Here is a 24,050-nt window from a genome sequence, read left to right as displayed (position 1 = left end):
GGCAGACATTCAGGCAAATGTGGGGGTTATATTAGGACTTGGTATAGTAAGCATAAATCACCACATAACATTATGTCCCATCCCTTAGCCGATGGCCTCAAGTCGACGTCATACGTTGGGGGTACGGGTAGTCAGAACATTATGGAAGCAGTTAAGGAGGCCAGCTCCCCTAGGTGCCTTTGCGTGGTGGTAGTTATGTTGGACAGCTACCCGAGGTACCTTCGCATCTTGACTATTAGGACAGTAGGTGGTATTTTAACTCACAGTTGTGGTGTCGTCGGACGGTAGGTCATGTGCAATAACAGGTGTGTGATGAGGCATCGAACTCTCGCTGGCTTGTACAATATAACAGTTTCAACAAGGGAAGATAGCACCATTGATGCGAGCTTTTGGTCTTGGACGGGGGGGAACATGGAAGGTATAGCAATTGATAAGACCCTGCACTATTCCACATTTATGAAAGACAGGATGGAGAGGAATGTCGGGGTGGATCGGGTCGTTATATACCTCAGTTGGCTACGATCAGTTAATCACAAGATCTTCGTTGTGCAGAAGCGGATTTCTGCAAAAATGTCATCAGCAAGGAATGTCAGCGGGGGTGGTTCAAGTTCTGGGAGCTCGGGGTCCGGCAATGGCACGGGAACGTTGGTATTGAGAGCCTGATTGAGGGCTACTGCAAGCATGTGATAAAGGAAATCGTTAAAGAATTAAACAAGAATATGGCAGTCATTTATGCTCAGTTGTCCGGACTAGGTAAAGACTGGGAGCTTATGCAGAAAACAATGGAAGGTTTGCGAATGGACGTTCTGAGCGTACAGCAAAAGGTTGACAATATAGAAATCAAGGTGGAGACAACTACGATGGGAGTCTTAAAGGAGGTGTTTGGTGTTGGAAATCCATCCGCCACCAATGCTGAGTGCGGTAGGATTGCTGTTGTGAAGGTTCTGGTTGGTGATGATGATGAAGCTGATGTTGTTGCTACGAAGATTTAGGGAGAAGAAGAGAACAAACCAGAGAACTTGAACACACGTCTGTGGATGAGCCTGCGGGTGATGACGCCAAGACTGAAAGCAGCTGAAAGTACTTTTATTTTATATATATGCAATACCATTGTATAGTCTATAATGGCACTTTTTGGAGAATCTATAGCTATAGCCTTATACATAGAACATATGTAAATAATAGGGGTAGCAAGAAGGTCCATACTCATTGTAATGAAAGGAAAGATACAGATAGATCAAGTCTGATTTTTGTAAGGGACCTGACCTGTTTCCAGATAGTGTAATGAAAATGCTATCTGTTCCCTTTAAAAAAAATGTCTATTAAATGAAATACATACACATAAATACAAGAAACAATAACAGTTCAAAATTGAACTGCATATACAATATATATGTCCAATATATGCAGGTTTGTCTACCTACACTAAACATACAATATCTTTATTAATGTTGCAGGCAAACATACCTGCTAGCATATATTGTCAAATTTTAATTTGTATGTGGTTGTGTGCCATTGCAACTAACATAGATCCATCTTAACACTGGATCTATTATTAAGCACTGAGAGGGATCAAATCCCTTGAGGTTCAGACCTTAAGTTTTGCATCCTCAAATACATTAAATACATTGAGATTTGCACTTTGATATCTTTGATTCCATTTAGAACTTGATAGATCTCAGGTTACGATGGATATATGCTTTAGGACTAATGGAAATAGGGTATCAAACTCAAGGAGAATAGGATAAAAATGAGTGCATGAACTACAATAAAACTAGAGCTTGCAGAAATGACGATGTCTGTCAGACATCTTACAGCAAAAGACGGTGCTAGACTTATAGAGAAAAGATAAATTCCAACAGATAACCATCCTTGCATACATAAATATCTTTCTTGCTTAAACTTAAGTGCTTGTATAAAGAAATTACCAATACCTGAACCATGAAGAAAGGTGGATGTACTAGAAGGAAGTAAATAAGAAAATAAAGGCCAAGTACCTGAACAGCTAATCGCCTCGGTTGGGTGCAAGCTATTAATCGACCACCCTCAGCCCAACCAGCCTCTTTGAGGTACTGAACCATATGAAATCATAGATGTAAATTACAATTAGAGTAATTATAGAGATATTGTACGTATTTGAACAAAATATTATATGGTATAGCAGATGCATATGCCTCATCAATAACATGATCCACTTTGACATGACAAGTAGAACCATAAAAAAGGTTGTGTTTTGATGACAAATTAAGATCTAATATCTAATTGCTTGCATTGAATTTTTATAAAATGCAAAAATCCTCGTAACAATTTTAGTACATTATCCATTGTGTAGAAAATTTTACAGTGGCTACATGCACACATCAAGAACACTTAGCTTTTACAAGGGTGTCTAATTTTTCTCGTGTATGTTAACATCAGTAGAGGATATTGTTTTGTATCATCAGCTCCATTCTAAGCTGTGTTAACTGGACTCTGGTTGTTATAGTAGACTTGATTGGACACTAAAATATTGTTTTCTAGCCAAAATTAGTAAGCAACTTGTGAAGCCAGCAAACAAACATACTATCAAAGAACACTTTAATAACAATATTGGTATCACACAGAGGAATGGGATCAAATAAACTCAAAAGGAAGAGAGAGGGAAAGTATTTTGCGAGTTAGCTTATTATAATGGTCACATGTTTAATGAAGTTAAGCTGTAATTTAGTTTAATAAAATAAGGTGACTTATGTTAACAAGGCCGCATAGCTATCGTTCTTTGCCCCTTGGTTTAATTATTGAACTTTGAAAGGTATGAACCAGTCCACATTTGAATAAGGGCTACAAAGTTGTTACTCTCACATAGTTTAAATATAGTTAAATTAGAGTCGAAAAGAACACAGACATACAACTTTATATTAATAAAAATTACAATTAAAATAGCAAGATAATTCATGATTGCAGTATCTCTGGCTAGGCAGAGATAATAAGAACTTTATTTGTGGATTTTTTTTTATAAACTTTGATATCATATTTGTTCATTTTAACCTATTATTTGTATAGATTTGTATGGAAAATTTATATTTTTTCATCAAAAGGTACAGCTTCCTTCTAGAAATGCTCACAAGGGAAAAGACATATGTTTGGTGTTAGATTAAAATATAGTTAAATTAATTTAGTTTAAATATAGTTAATTAAGTCCACAGGGTCTTGGATAGACGGTGATCGGGTGCTTTGTTAAGGCACTCCTTGATGTGAAGTCACTGGTTCAATTCCCCGCCCCGATCGGGGTGATATATTGGACATGAAGATGTAATCCCACCAAGCTTACAAAAAAAATATAATTAAATTAAAATATATGTTATAATATGTTATTTTTATTATTAATTAGTACTATAAACTTGATTAAAGTAAAAGACAATAAAAGAAAAGATTGCAATTGATAAATGGCTCATAGAACTCAAGGTTTTCATCACCAACCCCATCGATGCATGTGAATGGAAGATTATGCATGAGTGGAGAGGGACTTTTAGAACAATCCTGCTAGGCTATTGATGTTGAATGGTGATAACTCATTTAATTTTATGTCTTCACCATCATTTCAATTTAGTTACCGCTTTAATGTATTATAAATTATTAAAAAAAATGATTAATAAAATAATGAAAATTATCTCAACCTTATTGTTATTCTCTCCTTGCATTTGAGAGAACTACTTCAACCAAGAAAAAAGAACTAAACTTTAGAGGTTTATTAGTTGTGTGTTCACTATCCAGGTGGAATTCTCCTTAAAACAAATAGTATCAACGTCATAAGGTTATAATAGGAATTTTGTTCCAAAAATATCTCTTAGCCTAAACATAAAAACAATAGTATCAATGTCCAAGGTTATAATGGAATTTTTCTTCCAAATAACTTTGATCTTGGCGTCATTGTTACAAATAAATTGAATCATTTAAAATCCATAATATTTGATAAGACTGAAACTATGCCCTAAAATACCTATAAATAACGATTAATTATTTCCAAAAACTAAAATATAAGAACTAGCATAAAAAGGTCTTGTTATTAGCTAAGATACCCCATCATTAATAATTAGATTCTGCCAATGAAATGGACAAGTGTATTTTTTGGGGAAATGAAATATGAACCTCTTCAAGTTGGTATTTAAAAAATGATGATTTATGTAACGTTACAATGTTGCAAAATACTTTTCAACTTAATTAAAATCATTTTATTCAATTTAAAAAATATGAAAAATAAAGAAGTTTTTTCAATAAAAAAAAATAAAAAAATAAAAAATAAATTAATAAATAAATTAAAAATATGAGAAATATAGATTTTTTTTAATAAAAAAATAAATTTTTTAAAGATTATTTTTAGTTGTATATTTATTTATTATAGTTTATATTTAATTTTATTTATAATAAATAATTCTTAAAAAATCCTTGAGAATAAGGTAAATTATAATTGGATATAGTATTTTAATCTTATGTATGAAGTTAAATTAATTTAAATATTATTTATTTTTAATTACTATAAATTATACATTGACAAAATATGCCAACAATTCTCACTCGTAAATTATTTTAAATGATATATTTTTCCTTATAAATGATTGTAGTGATTTTAAAATAAATTTAAAATATTATAAAATTTAATTTATGCGCTAGTTATAATATGTTTTTTTATATTTCAATTCAAAATAAATTGTTGATCAAAATATTAAGCTAAATTATTTTAACATTATTTTAAAATTTTCAAAATGACATTTTAATTTTTTTTAATAGAATATGATTTTAAATAGTATTATAATTTTTAATACTTTATTTGAGATTGAAAAGTTTAAAGATTAATCAATGGTTCTACTTACACGAGGTATTAAAAAGTTATAGTGGCATCCTTGCCTTGTTGAACTTTAATGTGTTGCGCAGTGGATAAACTCGAAGTTCATAACTGAATAATTAATATTCACATCAGTAAGGCATTCATTCAATGTACCTAAGCTACCAAATAGATTTAATTAGGAGGCTAAAGTGATTTCTCTAGCGGATTGGTGGAAGAGTTTGATATACCAAATAGATTTAATTAGGAGGCTAAAGTGATTTCTCTAGTGGATTGGTGGAAGAGTTTGATATACCAAATAGATTTATTTAGGAGGTTGGAGGAGGCATGAGTACAACATTCATTGCAAGTGCTAGAGACCATATGATGGATGGATTTAGGTTTGGCGGGTGAGAGATCTAAATGGGAGTGTAGGAAAGCACAATCTTTATTTCCAAAGAACCCACCCTCATGTGGAGCTTCCTACTACCTATATTATCCTTGACAATTCTAGGAGTGATGTGACCACCAAAGTTATAGTTTGTTCACCAAATGCCAAATTTAAGGGAGTTAGGGTTTCCAATGTGTGAGCAAGAACAAGCATGAGTGGTCCCCTCATCCTCTGTTAAATTTCCATGAAACTCTGCAACTACTTAGATAAATAACTCAAAGGAAAGCAACTGAAAACAAAAACCAAATTTACTTTCACCAAGATACAAAGTTTCTTAACAACTTATACACAAAGGAATACACACTAGAGATAAAAACCCAGTCACACGAATTGACACGCTTGTTTACCCAAGAAACCCAAAAGGGAAAACCTGTTATCTTTGTTGTGGTGTTTTATTAATTGTTCTTAAGAAATTGGATCTATTACAAAGCAATCTGTCTCTAAGAAAGTGTTTTTCTTATTCTCACTAATCTCAATTGATACAATTGATCTCAGCTTGCTTTGATCACTACTTGGTCTTGTCCCTCTAGCACGCAATTGTTCCTCTGTTGAATAGCCTTGACTTGCCCTGCAAATCCCCTCATCCTACTCGTTGATCTTTGCACACTAGAGCCCCTATTTCCTTGCGCACTAGTTCCCTATTTCCTAGCGCACAAGAGGCTCCCAAATCCTAGTGCAAATCTGCCCTTATTTCCTAGTGCACAAGCCACTATTTTTTGGTGCACTTGAGGCTCATTTTCTCTTGTGCACTTGTGACTTCCTATTTCTTAGGACACAAGCTCTAAAATCTATGCTCTCCACAAACTCGTGAACTGCCTTGTCTCACAAACCTTATATACAAAACTAATATTTCTTGTGCCTCGTCCTCCTCTTTATAGACCCAATTCGAGCATGGAGTCCAACTAATTCTCTCCAATCAACACTTGGAGTATTAACTCATTCTCCTTTCAATCAAGACTGAAGACTAACTCGCTCTAACTGAACTTGTAACGACCACCTCATTTTGTAGTCAAACTAATGAAGACTCCACTTAATTGAAGTTCCAACTGTACCCATGCCATCTTGATGATCATTGCAGTAAACTGGAAATAAACTCATCCTAACTGAATTCTAACTCATGGTCTCGCACTCATGCTAGAGAAAGAAAAATCGAAGTCTTCACTGGCTAAGGCACAAGCCAGAAGACCTTTACTTACTACATTTTCAACATCCTCCACAAGGAACTACTCCCACCACAAAAGAGGAGCTAATGATGAATTTAGGACCTGACACAAAGAAAATTGATGCTACTACTAAGAAGATGCAGGTAGCTAGTGAGATCCCTCTTGCCATTATGTCTTCCAAGGAGATAGCAGGTATGGAGAAACCCCCTAGTTCTTTATCACCTATTCAACCTAGTTCAACATTGCAACGAGAGCTCTCTATTCAACCTTCGATCAATGTTGGCCCTTCCTCAAGTTCAATCCCAGAGGGTTTTAACTTCTTCCTTGCTAGTTGTTGCCACCTAAATCCACACCTAGGCTATCGTGGAGAAAATATTTAACTCCACTTGGTGTGACCTTTGAGACAAGTCTTGAGTTGAACAATGGTCACTCAAATCTCAACTACTCCTTCTAGCCTAACTACCGAAGCCAAGGGGAGTGTACCCTATGAGACAAGATAAACAAAGGCTTGATTAAAATAAGAAAAGTAAATCAAGTTCTAGGAGTTAAAAGAAATTAGACAAGATACAATCCACCATCAACAAAATGAACCATAGCATATACTTCAAAGCATTCACAAGTAAATAACCATAAGGATCATGAATCATTCATAAAACAAAGATGAAACAGTGATAAGCAAATAAATGACGTACCTGACAAGCAAAAGATATAACCAATGAGACTAGTTCCAACTTCCAAGAGAGTGTTTATAGAAGTAGATGCTTGAAGTAAAGTACTTGAAGAGTAAATTGTTGGAAAGTAAAAGTACTTAGATAATTAAGTGCTTGAAATGTAAATGTACTTGAACTTGAAATGAAATGGTCAAATGTAAATATGTTAAAATTGGAAACCAGGGCCAAACTCCATGTGGGTCATCTTATTTATGGCAGCTCATATTTTTCTTGGATTCCTCTCATCGAGAGGTGTAAGATTGATCTAAAGATCATCTGATTCCAACATGTATTCATGGAGATATGAATTTATTTGTGTTATGTGACAATTCGTCAAGGTCAGCCAACAACCAAATTACCCCAACTTATCCTCAACGTTTTATTATAAATAGAGGTGGCTTGCAAGTCATTTTACACACACATCTCTTGTGGTCTCTCTGTCTCCACTTGTTTGGGTTTTGGTGGAAGGAGAAGTCTCTAAGAGAGTACGTTGTCCTAGAGGAGATCTATCCCTAGCCACAGATCTAAAAGGTAGAAGCCCTAGCAGCAGTCTAGCCGCAATCAAGGGAGGATCATCTAGATGCAATTGAAGGGGATCTGCCATGCCCTAATCCACAGTCACAATTTGCCCTAATCCGCAATTCTAAAAGAGACTAGGACGCAGTCAAAGGAGGACTTATATGTTGCCTACAGAAACCCTAAGCACTGTCATAAAGAAGCCCTACTTACAGTTAAGAAAGCACCATATCCACAGCATTTAAGGGAGCCCTAGCCACAGTTTAAGGAGGGTTTTACATGCAGCAAGAAGAGGTCCAATTCGTTGACTTAATGTGCCCTAACCACAGTCAGTGGAAACCCTAGGCATAGTCATAGGGTTGGCTCCCATACGCAGTCTAGAAGAGACTCAATTGCACAGAGAAAGGAGGTTTCAAACGCAGCTATTACACAGTGCTTGAAGGCCCTTAATACGATGTTCAAAGGGAGCCATAATATTTTGTTAAGAGAAGCTCTCATACGCTGTAAAGTATAGCCCTTATCCGCAGCAAAAGCAAGGTCCCCTAGCTGCAGACAAGAGGATTTTAAACGTTGTCCAAAAGTGGTCTATCCACAGACAAGGAGTGTCTGATCCATTTAGGTGACAAAGGTTATGAATAGACATGAGTTAAGGATTCATTTAGAATTTGAAGCTACAGCTAGCTGCTTTGCTAGGCTGCAAGCAATATCAAGCAGCTAAGGTTGTCCCAAGGCAGCATTGCAGTATACATTGATCATAGGAAGCAACGTGGATTAGGAGAGACTCTCCTAGGTGGACTGCGGCCCTTCAAGGGCTTAGTTGACAGACAGCGTGAAAAGTTAAATGGGTTTCTTCTTCTGCCCTAACTAGACTTGTAGAAGCAGCAAGCAAACAATGGTGGACAACAGCACTTTGTGAAGGACTGTTGGGTCAATGTGTTGACTAGATTGAATCGTGATTGCAGCAGTCTGTTGCTGCCATCTTCCAAACAGCAAGGAAAATACATTGAGCTTTCTGTTGGATGTCTTATCTGTTGTTGTCATTAATTATCAGTCTTGTATATTTGTACTATCTCTCTCTGTGTTGAACTATTGAAGAACATAAGAAGAATTGATCAAGGGTTTACCCACATTGGGGTTTATCCCTGGCTGGTGCCACATCTTGTGTCCTCTTGTCTTGGCTTGTCTTCTGTTGTTCATGTTTATGTTCTGTCTGCACTTTCCTATCATGTTGATGTGATTGCTAATCTGAATATTGTTATTGAGCTAATATGAAAAATTGAAGTAAATTGCTCTAAGCATAGAACATTCCAAAAATTAACATGGTATCGGAGGTGTGGTGAAGACAAAGCCCAAGCAAGAGTGAAAGAGAAATCACCGAAGACAGTTGGACAAGGTCAAAGGCTCAATGAGTTCCTCATCCCACTTTGCGGCTGAAGATAAGCTCCGCGAAAAGTCTGACTATCACGGATGGAAGATATCTTTGGATCTGACATTGGAAGAGCAAGAAGTGTTGGATTATGTGAAGGGTAAAATCCCTGAGCCTCCATCAAATGCACCAGTTGCTAAAAAGAACAAGTACACTAAGGGTGAAGTCAAAGCGAAGAAGATTATTAGAGATTCCATTGACAAGCATCTAGTGAGCTACATGTCTGATCTAAACACCTCCAAGGAGATCTACAACAGATTGGTAGGCATGTTCAAGGTTAGTGATGCAAATCAAATTGTATTTCTCAAAAAAAAGCTGAAGGATATTAAGAAGGGCAAGGGCGAGGATATTCAATCCTACTTCTTAAGGATCACTGAGATCAAGAATGATCTTCTATCGATTGGAAAAATAATATCTGATAGGGAACTTACTATCACTACTCTTGGAGGACTCCCACCCTAGTGGTATATATTTAGAACCACTATTCTCAATAATGATCGAATTCCAAGGTTTGAAGAATTGATGTCAAGATGCATTCAAGAAGAAACCAGGATGGTGGAGCAAGAAATGCCTTCTAATAGAGGCAACCCTACTGCTTTCTCCACTCATGCCAAAAGGAGAAATAATGCAGGGTCTAAAGGTCATTTCAACGGAAAGCCCGGATCTATGGGTGGAAGGAAAGGCAAATGCTTTGCTTGCAATAAGTTTGGCCACTATGTGAGGGAGTGTCCAAATAGAAAGGACACATCACATGACGATGATCACAATCATTCCAGGTGAAACATCAATGATCGAAGGAATGACAGATACAATGGCAAAGGAAAAAGGAATGCGGGACATCAAGAAAATGGTCGACACTCCAAGAAAGCAAGGAACTCCAAGGTATGAAGAATCAAATGTTGTTTCTGATAAGCAAAAGGAGCATTATCTTATATCGGCCCTCTCCACTACCTCTCCTCCGGACAATTTGGGAAATTGGCTTATTGATAGTGGTGCTTCAAGGCACTTCACCGGATACAAGGAAGCTCTCTCTAATTTGATAGAGAAGGAGACAAAATTGGAGATTATTCTTGGAGACGATGCCACCTATCCCGTAAAGGGTGTAGGGAATGTTACTCTTCAATTGGATCAGGGTAACTCAATTCATTTACAAGAACCTGGTGTCCATTTTGGCAATGGAAGACAAAGGTTACAAGGTGGCATTCATTGATGGAAAGGTACGTGTTTGGAAAAAGAATTTTAAAGATGCTTTTACTATTTGGGTTCAGGGTTGGCAATTTGTATCAAGTTGCAGGAAGTCCATTGGGGACCGTGTCGTGTGACACATCTCTTCTATGACACCGAAGGTTTGTCCATATTCAATATAAGGCCCTACCTGATGTAAGACAGATGGTGACAGGGATGCCTAAATTCAAAGAAGAGCATGAAGGTACATGTCCAAGATGTAACAAAGGAAAACTTACAAGGGGACCATTCCCCTCAAATAATAGCAACACCATGGAGGTGGAACAACCCGAAGGGTTTAAGATTCATGATCGGGAATCTCATGTATGCAGGTGGAAGAAAGCCCTCTATGGCTTGAAGCAAGCACCCCGGGCTTGGTATGAGAGGATTGATAGCTATCTGATGAAGATGAGATTCACTAGGAGTGAAGCCGATCCATTCAAGGTTGTGGATGATAGACCTCTCATACTAGTATTTTATATGGACGACATCTTTCTGACAGGTACAGATCCTCTCATTTGCAAAAGTAAGAGGGAGTTGGATTCCAAATTTTGAATGGTGGACTGCAAGCCCGTGACTACCCCGATGGAGCTTAACTTTAAGAAGTTATGCGGTAGTGCTGCCGGACCTGATTTGGGAAATGCCTTTGAGTTTCATAAACTCATAATAGCATTGATGTTCTTAGTGAACTCTCGTCCAAATATATGCTTTGTAGTTAGCATGTTGAGCCAACATATGGTTGAGCCTCATCACTCGCATTGGATTGGTGCCAAGAATCTTCTGAGATATCTTCAGGGCACAATCACTCATGGACTGAGATACACTGCTGGAGTTGTGAGGCTGCATTGTTATTCTGATGTTGATTGGGCAAGCAGTGTGGAGGATCGCAAGAGCACTTCTGGGTGTTGGTTCTCTTTGGGTTCTGCTTCGATATCCTGGATGAGCAGGAAGCAGAAGTCGGTTGCTTTGAGCACCGCTGAGGCTGAATACATAGCTGAGAGTATGGCCTCCTGTGAAGTTGTCTGGTTGTGGAAGCTCTTCAGTGAGCTGTTTGGACACGTGTTGGATACCACTGTGATCTTCTGTGACAACCAGAGTGGGATTCGATTGTTGAGGAATCCCGTGTTTTCTGATCGCTCCAAGCATATAGACATCAAGTACCACTTTATCTGGGATATGGTACAACAGGGAGCAAGAAGGCTCCAACACTCAGGGACAAATGTGCAGGTCGTTGATATTCAAATGAAGCCACTAGGAAAGGTCAAATTCTCAACTTTCCGAGAACGACTAGGAGTAGTGGAGAGACCCTCTCTTGAGGGTCCTGTATGATATGGGCATCGAGTTCTAGGAGCTCTGGGGGCTTACGATTGCTTCTTGAAGCAATGAGCAACCATAGGGTGAGTGGTTCAACCTTCCCCTAGTGGTCTGCTATGTAGGCAGAATGAGTGGTTCATCCTTCTCATGCCGAGACACAATCATAGGGTGAGTGGTTCAGCCTTCCCCTAGTGAGTTGTTATGTACAGGGTGAGTGGTCCAGCCTTCACCTGGGATACCCCCGGCGACATGTAGGCAAGATGAGTGGTTCATCCTTTTACTGCTGAGACATCCTACCCATGCAGCCTGGGACTCATGCGAAGTACCTCTCATCTAGCCAATGAGTAGGGAAATGAGGATAGGGACCATAGTACTACTGATGGACGCATTGTGTACCACCATACTCCCTATGCTAGGATGACATTGATCTGGGATCAATTGGAACTGATTTTGGGTCAGTAAGAGTGGTATGAGACACTCTCTTTATTTGGAACTAATTTCGGATCAGTAAGAGTGGTATGAGACACTCTTTATTTGGCACTGATTCTGGATCAGTAAGAGTTGTATGATACACTGCCTTTATATGGGACTAACTTCGGGTCAATAGAGAATGGTATGATACATTCTCGATCACTTCTTCTTCTTCATAGTTCAGCAAAGTAGAGCAGTGCAAGGCACTGCATTGATGCCAGAGATAGTACAGACTGGCAGATGGATTAGCAGATGGAGTTCTTCCTACTTGAGAGGGAGTGTTAAAATTGGAAACTAGGGCCAAAGTCCATGTAGGTCATCTTTTTATGGCAGATGATATTTTTCTTGGATTCCTCTCGTCGAGAGGTGTAGGATTGATCTAAATATCATCCGATTTCGACATGTATTCATGGAGATATGAATTTATTTGTGTTATGTGACAATTAGTCAAGGTCGGCCAGCAACCCAATTACCCCAATTTATCCTCAACGTTTTATTATAAATAGAGGTGGCTTGCAAGTCATTTTACACACACATCTCTTGTGGTCTCTCTCTCTCCACTTGTTTGGGTTTGGGTTTTGGTGGAAGAAGTCTCTGAGAGAGTACATTGTCCTAGAGGAGATCTATCCCTAGCCCAGATCTAAAAGGTAGAAGCCCTAGCAGCAATCTGGCCGCAGTCAAGGGATGATCATCTAGACGCAGTTGAAGGGGATCTGCCATGCCCTAATCCACAATTCAAAGGAGGACTTATATGCTACCTACAGAAGCCCTAAACGCTATCATAAAGAAGCCCAACTTACAGTTAAGAAAGCACCATATCCGCAGCATTTAAGGGAGCCCTAGCCGCAGTTTAAGGAGGGTTTTACATGCAGCGAGAAGAGGTTCAATTCGCTGTCTTAATGTGCCCTAACCGCAGCCAGTGGAAGCCCTAGCCGCAGTCATAGGGTTGGCTCCCATACGCAGTCTAGAGAGGACTCGATTCCATAGAGAAAGAAGGTTTCAAACGCAACTATTACACAGTCCTTGAAGGCCCTTAATACGCTGTTCAAAGGGAGCCATAATATGTTGTTACGAGAAGCTCCCATACACTGTAAAGTATAGCCCTTATCCGCAGCAAAAGCAAGGTCACCTAGCCACAGACAAGAGTATGTTAGATGTTGTCCAAAAGTGGTCTATCCAGAGCCAAGGAGGGTCAGATCCGTAGCTTGAAGGAGGAATGAATTGCTGTTGACAAAGGTTATGACTAGGCATGAGTTAAGGATTCATTTAGAATCTGAAGCTACAGCTAGCTGCTTTGCTAGGCTGCAAGCCATAGCAAGCAGCTAAGGCTGTCCCAAGGCAGCATTGCAATATACATTGATCACAGGAAGCAGCGTGGATTAGGAGAGACTCCTAGGTGGACTGCAACCCTTGAAGGGCTTAGTTGACAGACAGCGTGAAAAGTTAAAGGGGTTTCTTCTTCTGCCCTAACCAGACTTGCAAAAGCAGAAGCAAACAATGGTGGACAGCAGCACTTTGTGAAGGAGTGTTGGGTCAATGTGTTGACCAGATTGAATCATGATTGCAGCAGTTTGTTGCTGCCATCTTCCAAACAGCGAGGAAAATACATTGAGCTTTCTGTTGAAGGTCTTATCTGCTGTTGTCATTAATTATCAGTCATGTATATTTGTACTCTCTCTCTCTCTTTTGAACTATTGAAGAAGATAAGGAGAATTGATCAAGGGTTCCCCACATTGGTGTTTGTCCCTGGCTGGTGCCACATCTTGTGTCCTCTTGTCTTGGCTTGTCTTCTGCTGTTTATGTTTATGTTCTATCTGCACTTTACTATCATGCTGATGTGATTGCTAATCTGAATATTGTTATTGAGCTAATATGAAAAATTGAAGTAAATTGCTCTAAGCATAGAACATTTAAAAAATTAACAAAATAGACATGAAATGTAAGGTGGCAATAAAAGATTGATCAAGAACGAAGTGCTGGTAATGGAATGTGATGGAGTGTACTTGTTTGATAGTAGCTATGCAAAATCACCATGCAATGCATCCTACTCTAATATGCATGCTACACTATGCAAGTGCTAAGTATAATCATATAGCCAATGTAACCAGCATGTCATTAGACCAAGATCATATTCCCTACCCCTATGATTAATTATGATATACATTTGAAAGCAAACGTGATAATCATAGCACTCATATGCTAGGTCACAAGGGTGGGAGGTGGGAAAATAAGGCAACCATGAATCATGCAAAGGGGTCATGGGAGAAGGGGATGAACATGAACTAGGCTAGACCCATCGGACCTTTCCCTCAATCAAGAATATGGAGAAATCAATGATCGAGACCCGTAACTTTTCCTCAAAGGCTCCTTTATTCATGGAGTTCCCTTCGATATCCACATATTTTTCGCAATATCTTTCTCTAACAAATGGGGTATGAGATGATCTTTGAACGCATCGAGAATAATCCTTTGCACCTTGGATTCCTTGACCTCAAGTAGATCAACAACAATTGGATCATTTGTTGGTGGAACCACTATTGTATTAACAAAATTCCACAGCTTGTTCTCCTTGGGAACAACTGAGATTCGAACCTTCCATTGCAAATAGTTTGAAGAACCCTCAGGCTTGTCCTCATATCGAATATTGGTTGCCATTGTAGAATAAAACCCTCAAAGAAAAGATCGGTGGCCTCACTATTCAATGAGAACCTGTACAATATCAAAAGGAAAACCCTCGAATGGCTCAAAGGGAAAAGACATAGGGATGAGGAAGCCCTTAAGAAGATCGAATCTGAACTAGATGAGCTGGGGGTGGGGTATCTATCTCATGATTCCAAACTCCACCTTATTCATCTTAAAAGAGAGAAGAGACGATTGTTGGAAGCCAAGGAAGAAACTTGGAGACTAAAGAGCAGAGCTATCTGATTACAGGCTGGGGACAATAATACAAAAAAATTTCACCAAATGACAAAGGCCAGGAGAGCTTACAATACCATTTGGTCCTTCAAAGATTATGATAGCAATTTTGCTTCAAATTTTAAGGATTTAGCCAGACTGGGAGTGCAGCACTTCAAATCCCTTTTCTTTGCACCTCGACACGCCTCTCTGGGGGAAATCATGCAATCGGCGCAGGCCTTCCTCGGTTTTGCCTCTGATGAAGACAATGAAGAATTACAACTTCCTGTATCCCTTGCGGAATTGGAATCTGTACTACACTGGTTCAAAAAGGATAAGAGTCTGGGACCTAATGGATGGACTATCGAATTATTCCTCAGTTTTTATGATCTTATTGGTCATGAACTCCTAAACGTTGTTGAGAAAAGTCGCTCTTTGGATCAAATGTGCCATGCCTTCAACTCAACCTTCATAGCTTTGATACCAAAATCCGATACCCCTTCCTCATTCGTTGACTATCGATCGATCTTCCTTTGCAATTTCATCTACAATATCATTGCCAACCAGTCTTTGCCCTATCTTCTCTCGCCATATATCCTCCGAACAATTTGCTTTCCTTGAAGATCGTCAAATCCACGAAGCCATTGGCATTGCTCAAGATGGGCTTCACAGCATTAAAACCATGAGATTAAAGGGCATGCCGCATGATCCTCAAAATTGATCTTTCCAAAGCTTTAGACATAGTGAGTCGGCTCTATATCAGACTGATTCTCACCCATTTGGGCTTCCAAAACTCCTTTATCAAGTGGATCATGTGTTGTATCACATCTGCCTCTTTTGTGGTATTAATCAATGGTGCTGCATCAAATTTCTTCCATGCAGAGAGAGGGCTTAGACAGGGTTGTTTGTTGTCTCCCCTTTTATTTTTGCTGATTGTTGAAGGACTAAGCAGACTGATCCACAGATCGATCTCCCATGGTACTCTCAAAGGAATTCGCATTGGAAATGCAACAATCCTCTCACACCTTCTGTTCGTCGATGATGTTCTGATCTTTTTGGATGGATCGCACAGCGACATCAATCAACTCAAATCGATCCTCCATATCTTCTGCACTGCTACAGGTGTGTCCCCAAATCAACATAAATCTACTATTACATGTTGTAACTGTTCGAAGTTGGAAATTACACATGCTCGTCAATTCTTTCCTTTTCAATTTGTGCCCCTTGAGGAGGGGATAAGATATCTTGGATTTCAACTGAAGCCAAATGACTATCTGAAGGAAGACTGGATGTGGTTGGTAGCCAAAATAGAAAAGAAAATCAAATCTTGGTGTCATAAGTGGTTGTCTAGAGCTGGCAGGCTTGTCTTGATCAACTTTGTCATTGAAGCCACTCATGTCTGTGAAAATTCCTAAACCCGGAATACCTACTGCGGCACACTGATGTTACTTCTCCTACTTATTAATTCATACAAGTTAGTTACTGTGTTCTACAGTAAATATCGAAGTAAATACAACTGCAGCAATCACTATTAAAAATCATATGTCAAAACAAGAACTGAACAAGAAAGAGATACAACACACAGCTACACAGTTATTTTTGGACAAATGTCCTTGGAAAAACCCAATGCGGGGAAACCGGTGCAGCAGCTCTGAGGGTTTTATTATTATGCAGTAGTAATTTCTAAATACAACTTCTAGATGCCTTCCCAGCAATCCAGTTACAGAGAATATTACTGACAAAGATATCTGTCAGATTACCTCACACTATCACTAGAAATCCTGGCTGATCCAGCCCCTGAATGACTGCCCCTGCGCTGTCTCTGCGTTAGCCCAACGTCAAACCCTTTGGGGACAGCGTCACTCCTCCAGCTAATCGATTTGCTGCCAAAGAACTTTGATTTCTGCCTCTCGGTCCTACACCCCAGCTCCCAGCTTCTACAATCGATTCCTTCAACAAATTTTTGGACTCCCTCTTGGCTTTTGCGCTGCCTCTGCATGGCCCTGTGTCAGCCTCTCTAGCTCTGCACTGCCACTGCTAGATCTCCCTCTGCCTTCTCTATTAAGTATTCTCTGGCCAAGAAAGATTTCCCTTCAGATACTATCCCTACCCCTCACTGCAAAAGCTCACTTCGAATTTCTCACCGGCAACTGCTATGCTTCAGAAATTCAATCTTCTGAACTCTCTCTTATGTGTGTTCTCCAAGTGCCCATCAAACTTTCTCTTATAATCCTCTCGTTGATCAATCAACGGCCCAGATTATATTTTAATCAATGGCTAGGATCATATTGACTTGATCTCTGCCTTCTTCTAGAAGTTTCACCCACAGTTTAGATTAATACACATTAATTATTTTAATTTCCTAAGTTTAGACTTAGGGTCCCATAAAAAATAATTAATTATTTTAATAAAACTGTCTCCGGAAGGAATTTCCCAAAACGATTTCTAGGTATTGGAGAATACATGTGTCTAAGCCTCCCTACAAAATTTGAGACTTATTTAGACGACCTGTTGTGGATATCTTTGGCGGGAGGCAAAAGAAGGGCGTAATTTTGCTTACGTCAGATGGGACAAAATTGTCCTCCCCAAATCTTGGGGAGGTTGGGGTTTAAAAGATCTCTACTCCTTCTCCCAAGCTCTGGCATCCAAGGTTGGATGGAGACTGCTTACCACATACAGTCTATGGACCAACGTGATTTAGCAAAAATATATACACCTATTATCAATCTCGAATTGGATTCGGCTACCAAATAAACAACATTCAAATATATCTACCATCTGGAAAGTTGTCCTAAAGTCTTTCTCGATCATCGCATCTAGTCTGGCTTAGCGCATTGGATCTAGGCACCATGTCAGGATTGGCATCAACCCCTGGTCTGGATGTGGAGACAATCACATTCTTCCCCCGGATCTGGTCACCTATCTTATGTCTCACAAGATCAAATATTTGTATCAAATTGGGGATCTGAAGCGATCTGATATATGGGGGCAACACTAGCGCACCATTGCAGATCTCCAAATCCCTATACATTGGCACGATACTTGGGGCAACTATATCAAGGCTTTGTCATCCACTCACATTTGTTTAATTGACTGCGAGGCGAATTATTGTGGGCCCCTTCAAAACAGGGATTGTATACAAACACTAGCGCACCGCTGCGGATCTCCAAATCCCTATACACTGGCACGATACTTGGGGCAACTATATCAAGGCTTTATCATCCACTCACATTTGTTTAACTGAACGCGAGGTGAATTATTGTGGGCCCCTTCAAAACAGGGATTGTATACACCAAAAGATGGTTATCTATTTAAGATCACCTCAAAGGAACCACATGATACCTGTTGGTGGTGGAAACACCTTTGGAAATTAAAAGGGTCAGCAAAATCCAAGTTGATATTTTGGTGTATACTAGAAAATAAACTTCCTACAGGCAAAAATTTGAAACGTCAATCATGGACCCACCTGGTGCGCCTTATGCAGAGAATCAGAGGAAACAACAGAACATCTCTTTCTTCATTGTCAGGTCACAAAACAAGTTTGGATTGCCATAAAGCGAAGAATGAACATTTCTCAAAATTGGCAAGGCAAAAATATATCTCTTGCTTGGAAATCCTGGTGGAATGAGTCCACTTCTCACAAACAGCGAAATATCTCGTTGCTTGCATGTTGGGGCTTATGGATTGGTAGGAACCAACTGATTTTTCAAGACACACCGTTCTCCCCGAATCGATCAGCTGCTCATATTTCAGCAATATTCTCTCTCCTACCTAAGGATCAAAATCCTCCTGCTCCTCGTTCTGTAGCCATGAAGCAATTGACTATACCTCTCCATGGGCATACTTTGACAGTTCTTCTCAACAAGGCCGATGCGGTGGAGGCGCGGTCCTCTATCTCACTCAATCACACCACTACAAAATAAAATCCAACCTGGGTCAAGGGACAAACAACTATGCTGAGTTACACAACCTTAAACTTCTACTGTTATTTGCCCTTGAGAAAAATTGCAATCATCTACAGGTGTTTGGTGATTCCAAAGTGGTGGTCGATTGGTTCACCTTAAAATCCACATGCCACACACACACTCTCATAAGTTTATTGGATGAAGTGCTCCTGCTCAAATCTCGTTTTGATGCTATATCTTGTCTCCACATTTACAGGGAGCGGAACCATATTACCGATTAGCTATCCAAAGAAGACACGCTCACATGCCACACACACACTCTCAGAAGTTTATTGGATGAAGTGTCCCTGCTCAAATCTCATTTTGATGCTATATCTTGTCTCCACATTTACAGGGAGTGGAACCATATTGTCGATCAGCTATGCAAAGAAGGTGCGCAGCAAACATTTGGCACCTAGCATGTGACTGAGTTAGTCGACTCAGAGCACTTCCAATACTATCACAGACCTTTCGTCAATGATCAGCAGGCACCTATGCACAAACAAGAATGAATTTTGATATTTTCCCTTTTTTTGGCTCATCAAGGACATTTGCGAATAGAATTAACACTAAACGCCCACAACTTTCCATAGATTTTTGGATGACTCTCATATATATAACAGTTTTGTATGTTCATGTATATATCCCATCGGATGTACCTGCACTGCAATGGATGACACTGTCTCAACAGTTTTTTTTTATGACTATGAACCATACAACAAGTAATTTTCATCAATTTTCTTAATGGAAATTACAATTTTTCTTGAAGGAACCCAAAAAAAACCCTCAAAGAGATTGAAAAATAAAATATGAATTTTTTGTCCTAAAACTTGTGCCAAATATCCTTGGCTTCATATTCAAAGTTTATAGGTTTGATACCATGTTGATTTCTTTAAGCCCAGTTACTAATTTACTGTCTCAGCAAATAATCACAAATACGAAATAAACAATGCTTTCTAATATGATTTGTAACAATAAAAACTCCGGGTTTTTAACCAAATAAACAGCAAAAGAAAAAATACTTTAAACCAATCACATGCAACAAAGAATAACACAGATATACCCTGGAAATCCCAGTGTGGGGAAAACCAACAAACGTTGGTCTTCTTATTCAGCTTCAGGAGAAAAAAATTCTTATAGCAATTACACAAAAATTTGCTCCGGTGAATACCTAGCAAAAGATCTCAGCCCTCTATCTCTTACTCAACTCTTATATGACCCATATATATGGCCTGACAGAAAACTTTTGCATATAAAGAACTCGGCCTCTTGACCAAAGAGAAAACTTGGCCTCTATGCTAATCTCGCTTGCCCTGATCTCGCTCTAGCTAGCTCGATCTAGCCTTTTCTCGCTCTCACTGCCAAATACTGCGCTCCACTAAATCCCAACTCGTGCCAAATCGAATGTGCATCTCCTTTGGCTCGAACCTCCTATTAAAAAGATCAAACCCTAATCTCAACGATTGAGATTAGATCTTGACTCACTGAGATCAACGGCTACGACTTAATCTATCGTTGACTTATTTTCCCTTTAATAAAAAGGTACCCAACAATTAAATTAAATTGTTGTCTAAAGTCTTGACTTAAGAAATTCATTAATTCACTGCCATAGGAGATACTTAAGGTGACTCGCTACATGTCATGGCATCTTATCCATGCAGAATCATCTTCCAAGGTACAATCTCAACACATCTCACAAGATTTACTCTTCACTTGAATGACATGAGCCACTATCCTTGTTAGAAGAGTAAATTATTTTTCTCCAGATCCTCCAATCGTTAGCATCACACCATCACATCTCTAAGACACAATACAATTTATCACAAAGACACTCTCCTCACTTTATATATGATTAGGTGAGGGAGGGCAACAATAATACATGAATCAAATCAACAAGTAAACCCTATGCTAAGTCAACAACAAAGCCCCAAGTGGAGTGCTACACTAAGCATAAATGCCACGTGGCACAATAAGGTTTGTATAATCCCCAAGGTTGTGTGCCCTCCAAATCTAGGTTCCCACATGTCAAGCACTCTAAGCAAGGTGGTGAATCCACCAATAATTGTGCATCAACTCAAGCATTCCTCCTCAATATATGTGCAAGGTGGCTCCAATGCTCCTATGGCCCCATACCCAACCTCTAATTGCATAACACCCTCCTCCACAGTGGTCATTCCACATGTCCCAAACATCCATTCTACTCAACAAGTGTGTGCTTGTAGAAGATGTCAAACTACCACATGTGTGCCAACTATCACATCAAGAAGTGTGCCTCCCTAGCCATGATCCCAAGGTAAACATACACCCACTAAGCTCTCAAAAGTAAGTCAACCAAAATATAACAAAGGGGCTAGGGGACCACAAGCCCTACACATGTTATGGAGATCTCCCGTAGCCAAGTGAAAACACTTTCAAAGCAACCAAAAGCTACAATTCCCTCTCTTTATATACTTATCTACATCTCAGGTATTCGATGTTAGCAACAATGGACTGGTAACCCGCAACACATCAATCTGAGAAGGCCTGTACAGCTTCAAGTACACTGTCCTTTTCACTATCGAAACTTCATGGTTGGTCATACCAGCCACAACCTCTGTTGACCCCTATTGTCATGTCCGCGTCTCTGACCTGTTGACTTCTAAGGATAACTTAAGTGGTCTCTACATCTTAACTATCGAAAAGTAAACAAAAACCATTTTCCAGCAAAATTATTTCTTGACTAGGTCTTCATCTCTGTTGCACCGCGGATCATTCCACAATCCCACGAAATGCAAAGTTCAGTATGAAACCTCATTTCAATCCTTCTACTCATCATGCGTCCCGTACCCTTCAATACATTCTCCCTGATCCACAATTAAACGTATATTTGCCAGGATGTTTTGAAAATTTGCAGATTTTGGATTTCTGTTTGTGCAAAAATGTAACTAGGCCATCGAACATCCATTGTCAAATAGGACCTCGGTCCACTGGCGAGGTTGAGTGCTAAGCCGGCCACAAACAATCCGGTCTCACTCCGTTCTGCCCCATCTGAATGCCATGGCATGTCAAAAAGGGATGAACTTGGGTGCACATCCCAGGAGAATTTGGCAAAATAGATATCTCTAAGACCCAGCATTGAGGCGTGCTTCTCGAAACAACTTCGAAAAATAATTTATTAACTTGTGTGTTAAATTGTTTGCTTGGAAAACCTGAGAAATGCGATGATTCAATTTAACAAACATAAACGTAAAGCAAATAAAAACAGAAAGACATACGCAGATATGCAGATGAGAAGAAATGACTAACATGCGGAATTTGAGTGGATTTCCCACTTCCAGTCTCTCCAACAATGATTGTGGTCGCATGATTCTCAACCAAATAAAGAATCGCAGTCCGTTGCTTGAAAATGGGCAGCCTCTGCCTCTGTTTTTGCAGGCTCGTATAACCATAACTGCAACAAAGAACATAATTCTAAATCGACAAATGCAAAAGGAGAAAATAACAAGAACGAATTTAGAGATCGAGTACGTGGCATTTTCATAAGGAGGAGGAAAAGAGATTGGGAATTTAATGTTTGTCTTGCGTTAAAAGTGTAAGTACCCCGAGGAAGAAGAGGGAGGAACCGCAAATGGTATAACTCCTCCCTCCCCGTCGTCAATAACAAACGTTTGAGGCTTCTGACTGCCTGGTTTCCAAAACTGAGACATGGTGGATCGATGGGCGTGACTCACTGCCTACTGCCTCCCGCTCCCTCTCGGCTCGGTTCTCCCCTCGCCTTTGGCGCCGCGAGATACTTGAGAACTCCCTCCACAGTGAAACTTCGCGGATTTGAAAGATCGACCAGTGTCCGAAACCAAAACATTTATTTCACTTAAAAAAAATGAGTTGCTAAGAACTGCCGTAGTGAAATTAGTTTGTTAGTTTGCACAGTGTTAGTCATCAAATCTATTTTCTATTTTCATTTAGCAACTATATCTAGTTCCACAAACGTACTTGGCTAAGAAGCTAGCAAAAAAAAATTACTATATTGAAGTGTTTAATCCCACTTATAATCATCAACCAAAAGCATACATAGAGGCCAATATCTCTTGGAGAGCCAAAATTTTTATTGCTCAGTTAAGGACTAATTCTCATCAACTCAGTTGTGAAACAGGGCGCTGGAAAAGGCCAAAGGAAGTGTGGGAGAAAAGGGTATGCATTTTTTGTTCTTCCGGAAAAGTGGAAATAGAAAAACATTTCATTTTAGAATGTGAGGCCTTCAAAGACAACAGGGAAAGGTATGCAGATACGCTGGCAGCTAGCTCTTGGGATAATCTATTTAACGAGGGGTTTGTCGAGAAGACGGGAGCATTTATTGTGAAGCTTCACAAAAAAAGGGCCGAATACATTAAGAAGATGAAGAAGCAATCTGTCCAATAGGCTATCTTTAGTCTCGTGGAGGTTAAAATAATTTCTTTCTCTTTCTTTCTTTCTTTAAAAAAAATAGTTTGCACTCCCGTGATCAAAGCTATTTTTATTTTAAAAAGGGTTTTTATTTTGATTTGCATTATCTTCGAGTTAAGATGGTCTAGATTATCATAAGTTTTCTTATGGTGAGTAAATATCATGAATTTATTTTTATTTTAATGTTATTTTTTAATTATTTTTTATTTTATTTTATGTCAATTTTATTTTATTTTATTTTTATCTTTTTTGTTTCATGTAATTTGACTTAGTCAAAATGTTTACAAGAATATTACAACAGCGCTTCTATACTAGATTGGAAAGCGCCTCTCTGCCGCAACTAGTATTTGGCATTGCATGGATTATAGGACTACGATGACATTCCAACATTCTTACAATGACATCATTGAGTTATTTTGGAGATATCCTAGAGGCACTTCAAAGATTAGCAAAGGACCGAAAGACATCTTGACAAGAGTTGGCAAGACGGTTGGTAGTGGGATTACCAAAGCTAAGATTAGAAATATGTTAGAAGATTTTAAACTAGATATACTCAATTCATTGAGTTCCCAATTAGACACATTACATACGAACAAGCGAAAGAAAGAAGTGAAACTAGCCTTGGCAATCTTTTGTCCAAAGTGTAGAAGAAAGCACTTGTTGAAGGAATGCTAATTGGATCACATTGAGGTCTATGTAATATACGCTTATGA

At 39.1% G+C, this 24,050-nt stretch overlaps 1 protein-coding gene across 5 annotated transcripts in view; it reads right to left on the bottom strand.

Annotated features, from left to right (window-relative positions):
• LOC149162988 (RNA helicase family protein) overlaps positions 1-22,781 on the bottom strand; it is a 405,052-nt gene extending 382,271 nt beyond the window's left edge. For 3 of the 5 annotated variants that reach the window (XR_016261962.1, XM_089437479.1, XM_089437480.1), the window contains exons 1-3: positions 22,495-22,779; positions 22,201-22,345; positions 1,998-2,072 (exon numbers count right to left, since the gene is read on the bottom strand). Coding sequence is in view for 4 of the 5 variants with exons in the window: in XM_089437479.1 (XP_089293605.1) it covers positions 1,998-2,072; positions 22,201-22,345; positions 22,495-22,601 (327 nt within the window). In the remaining variant the exon portion in view is untranslated. Of the gene's footprint in view, positions 1-1,997; positions 2,073-22,200; positions 22,346-22,494 lie in introns of all 5 variants that reach the window. The other 2 variants (XM_089437477.1, XM_089437478.1) reach the window with 1 other exon arrangement.
• Between the last annotated feature and the right edge of the window lie 1,269 nt (positions 22,782-24,050).

The sequence above is a fragment of the Pinus tabuliformis genome, chromosome 5_2, assembly GCF_031772625.1.
Source record: "Pinus tabuliformis cultivar Carrire ecotype Pingquan chromosome 5_2, CPIR1, whole genome shotgun sequence".
NCBI classification, from domain to species: domain Eukaryota; kingdom Viridiplantae; phylum Streptophyta; class Pinopsida; order Pinales; family Pinaceae; genus Pinus; species Pinus tabuliformis.
This window is presented reverse-complemented; position numbering and strand designations above follow the sequence as displayed.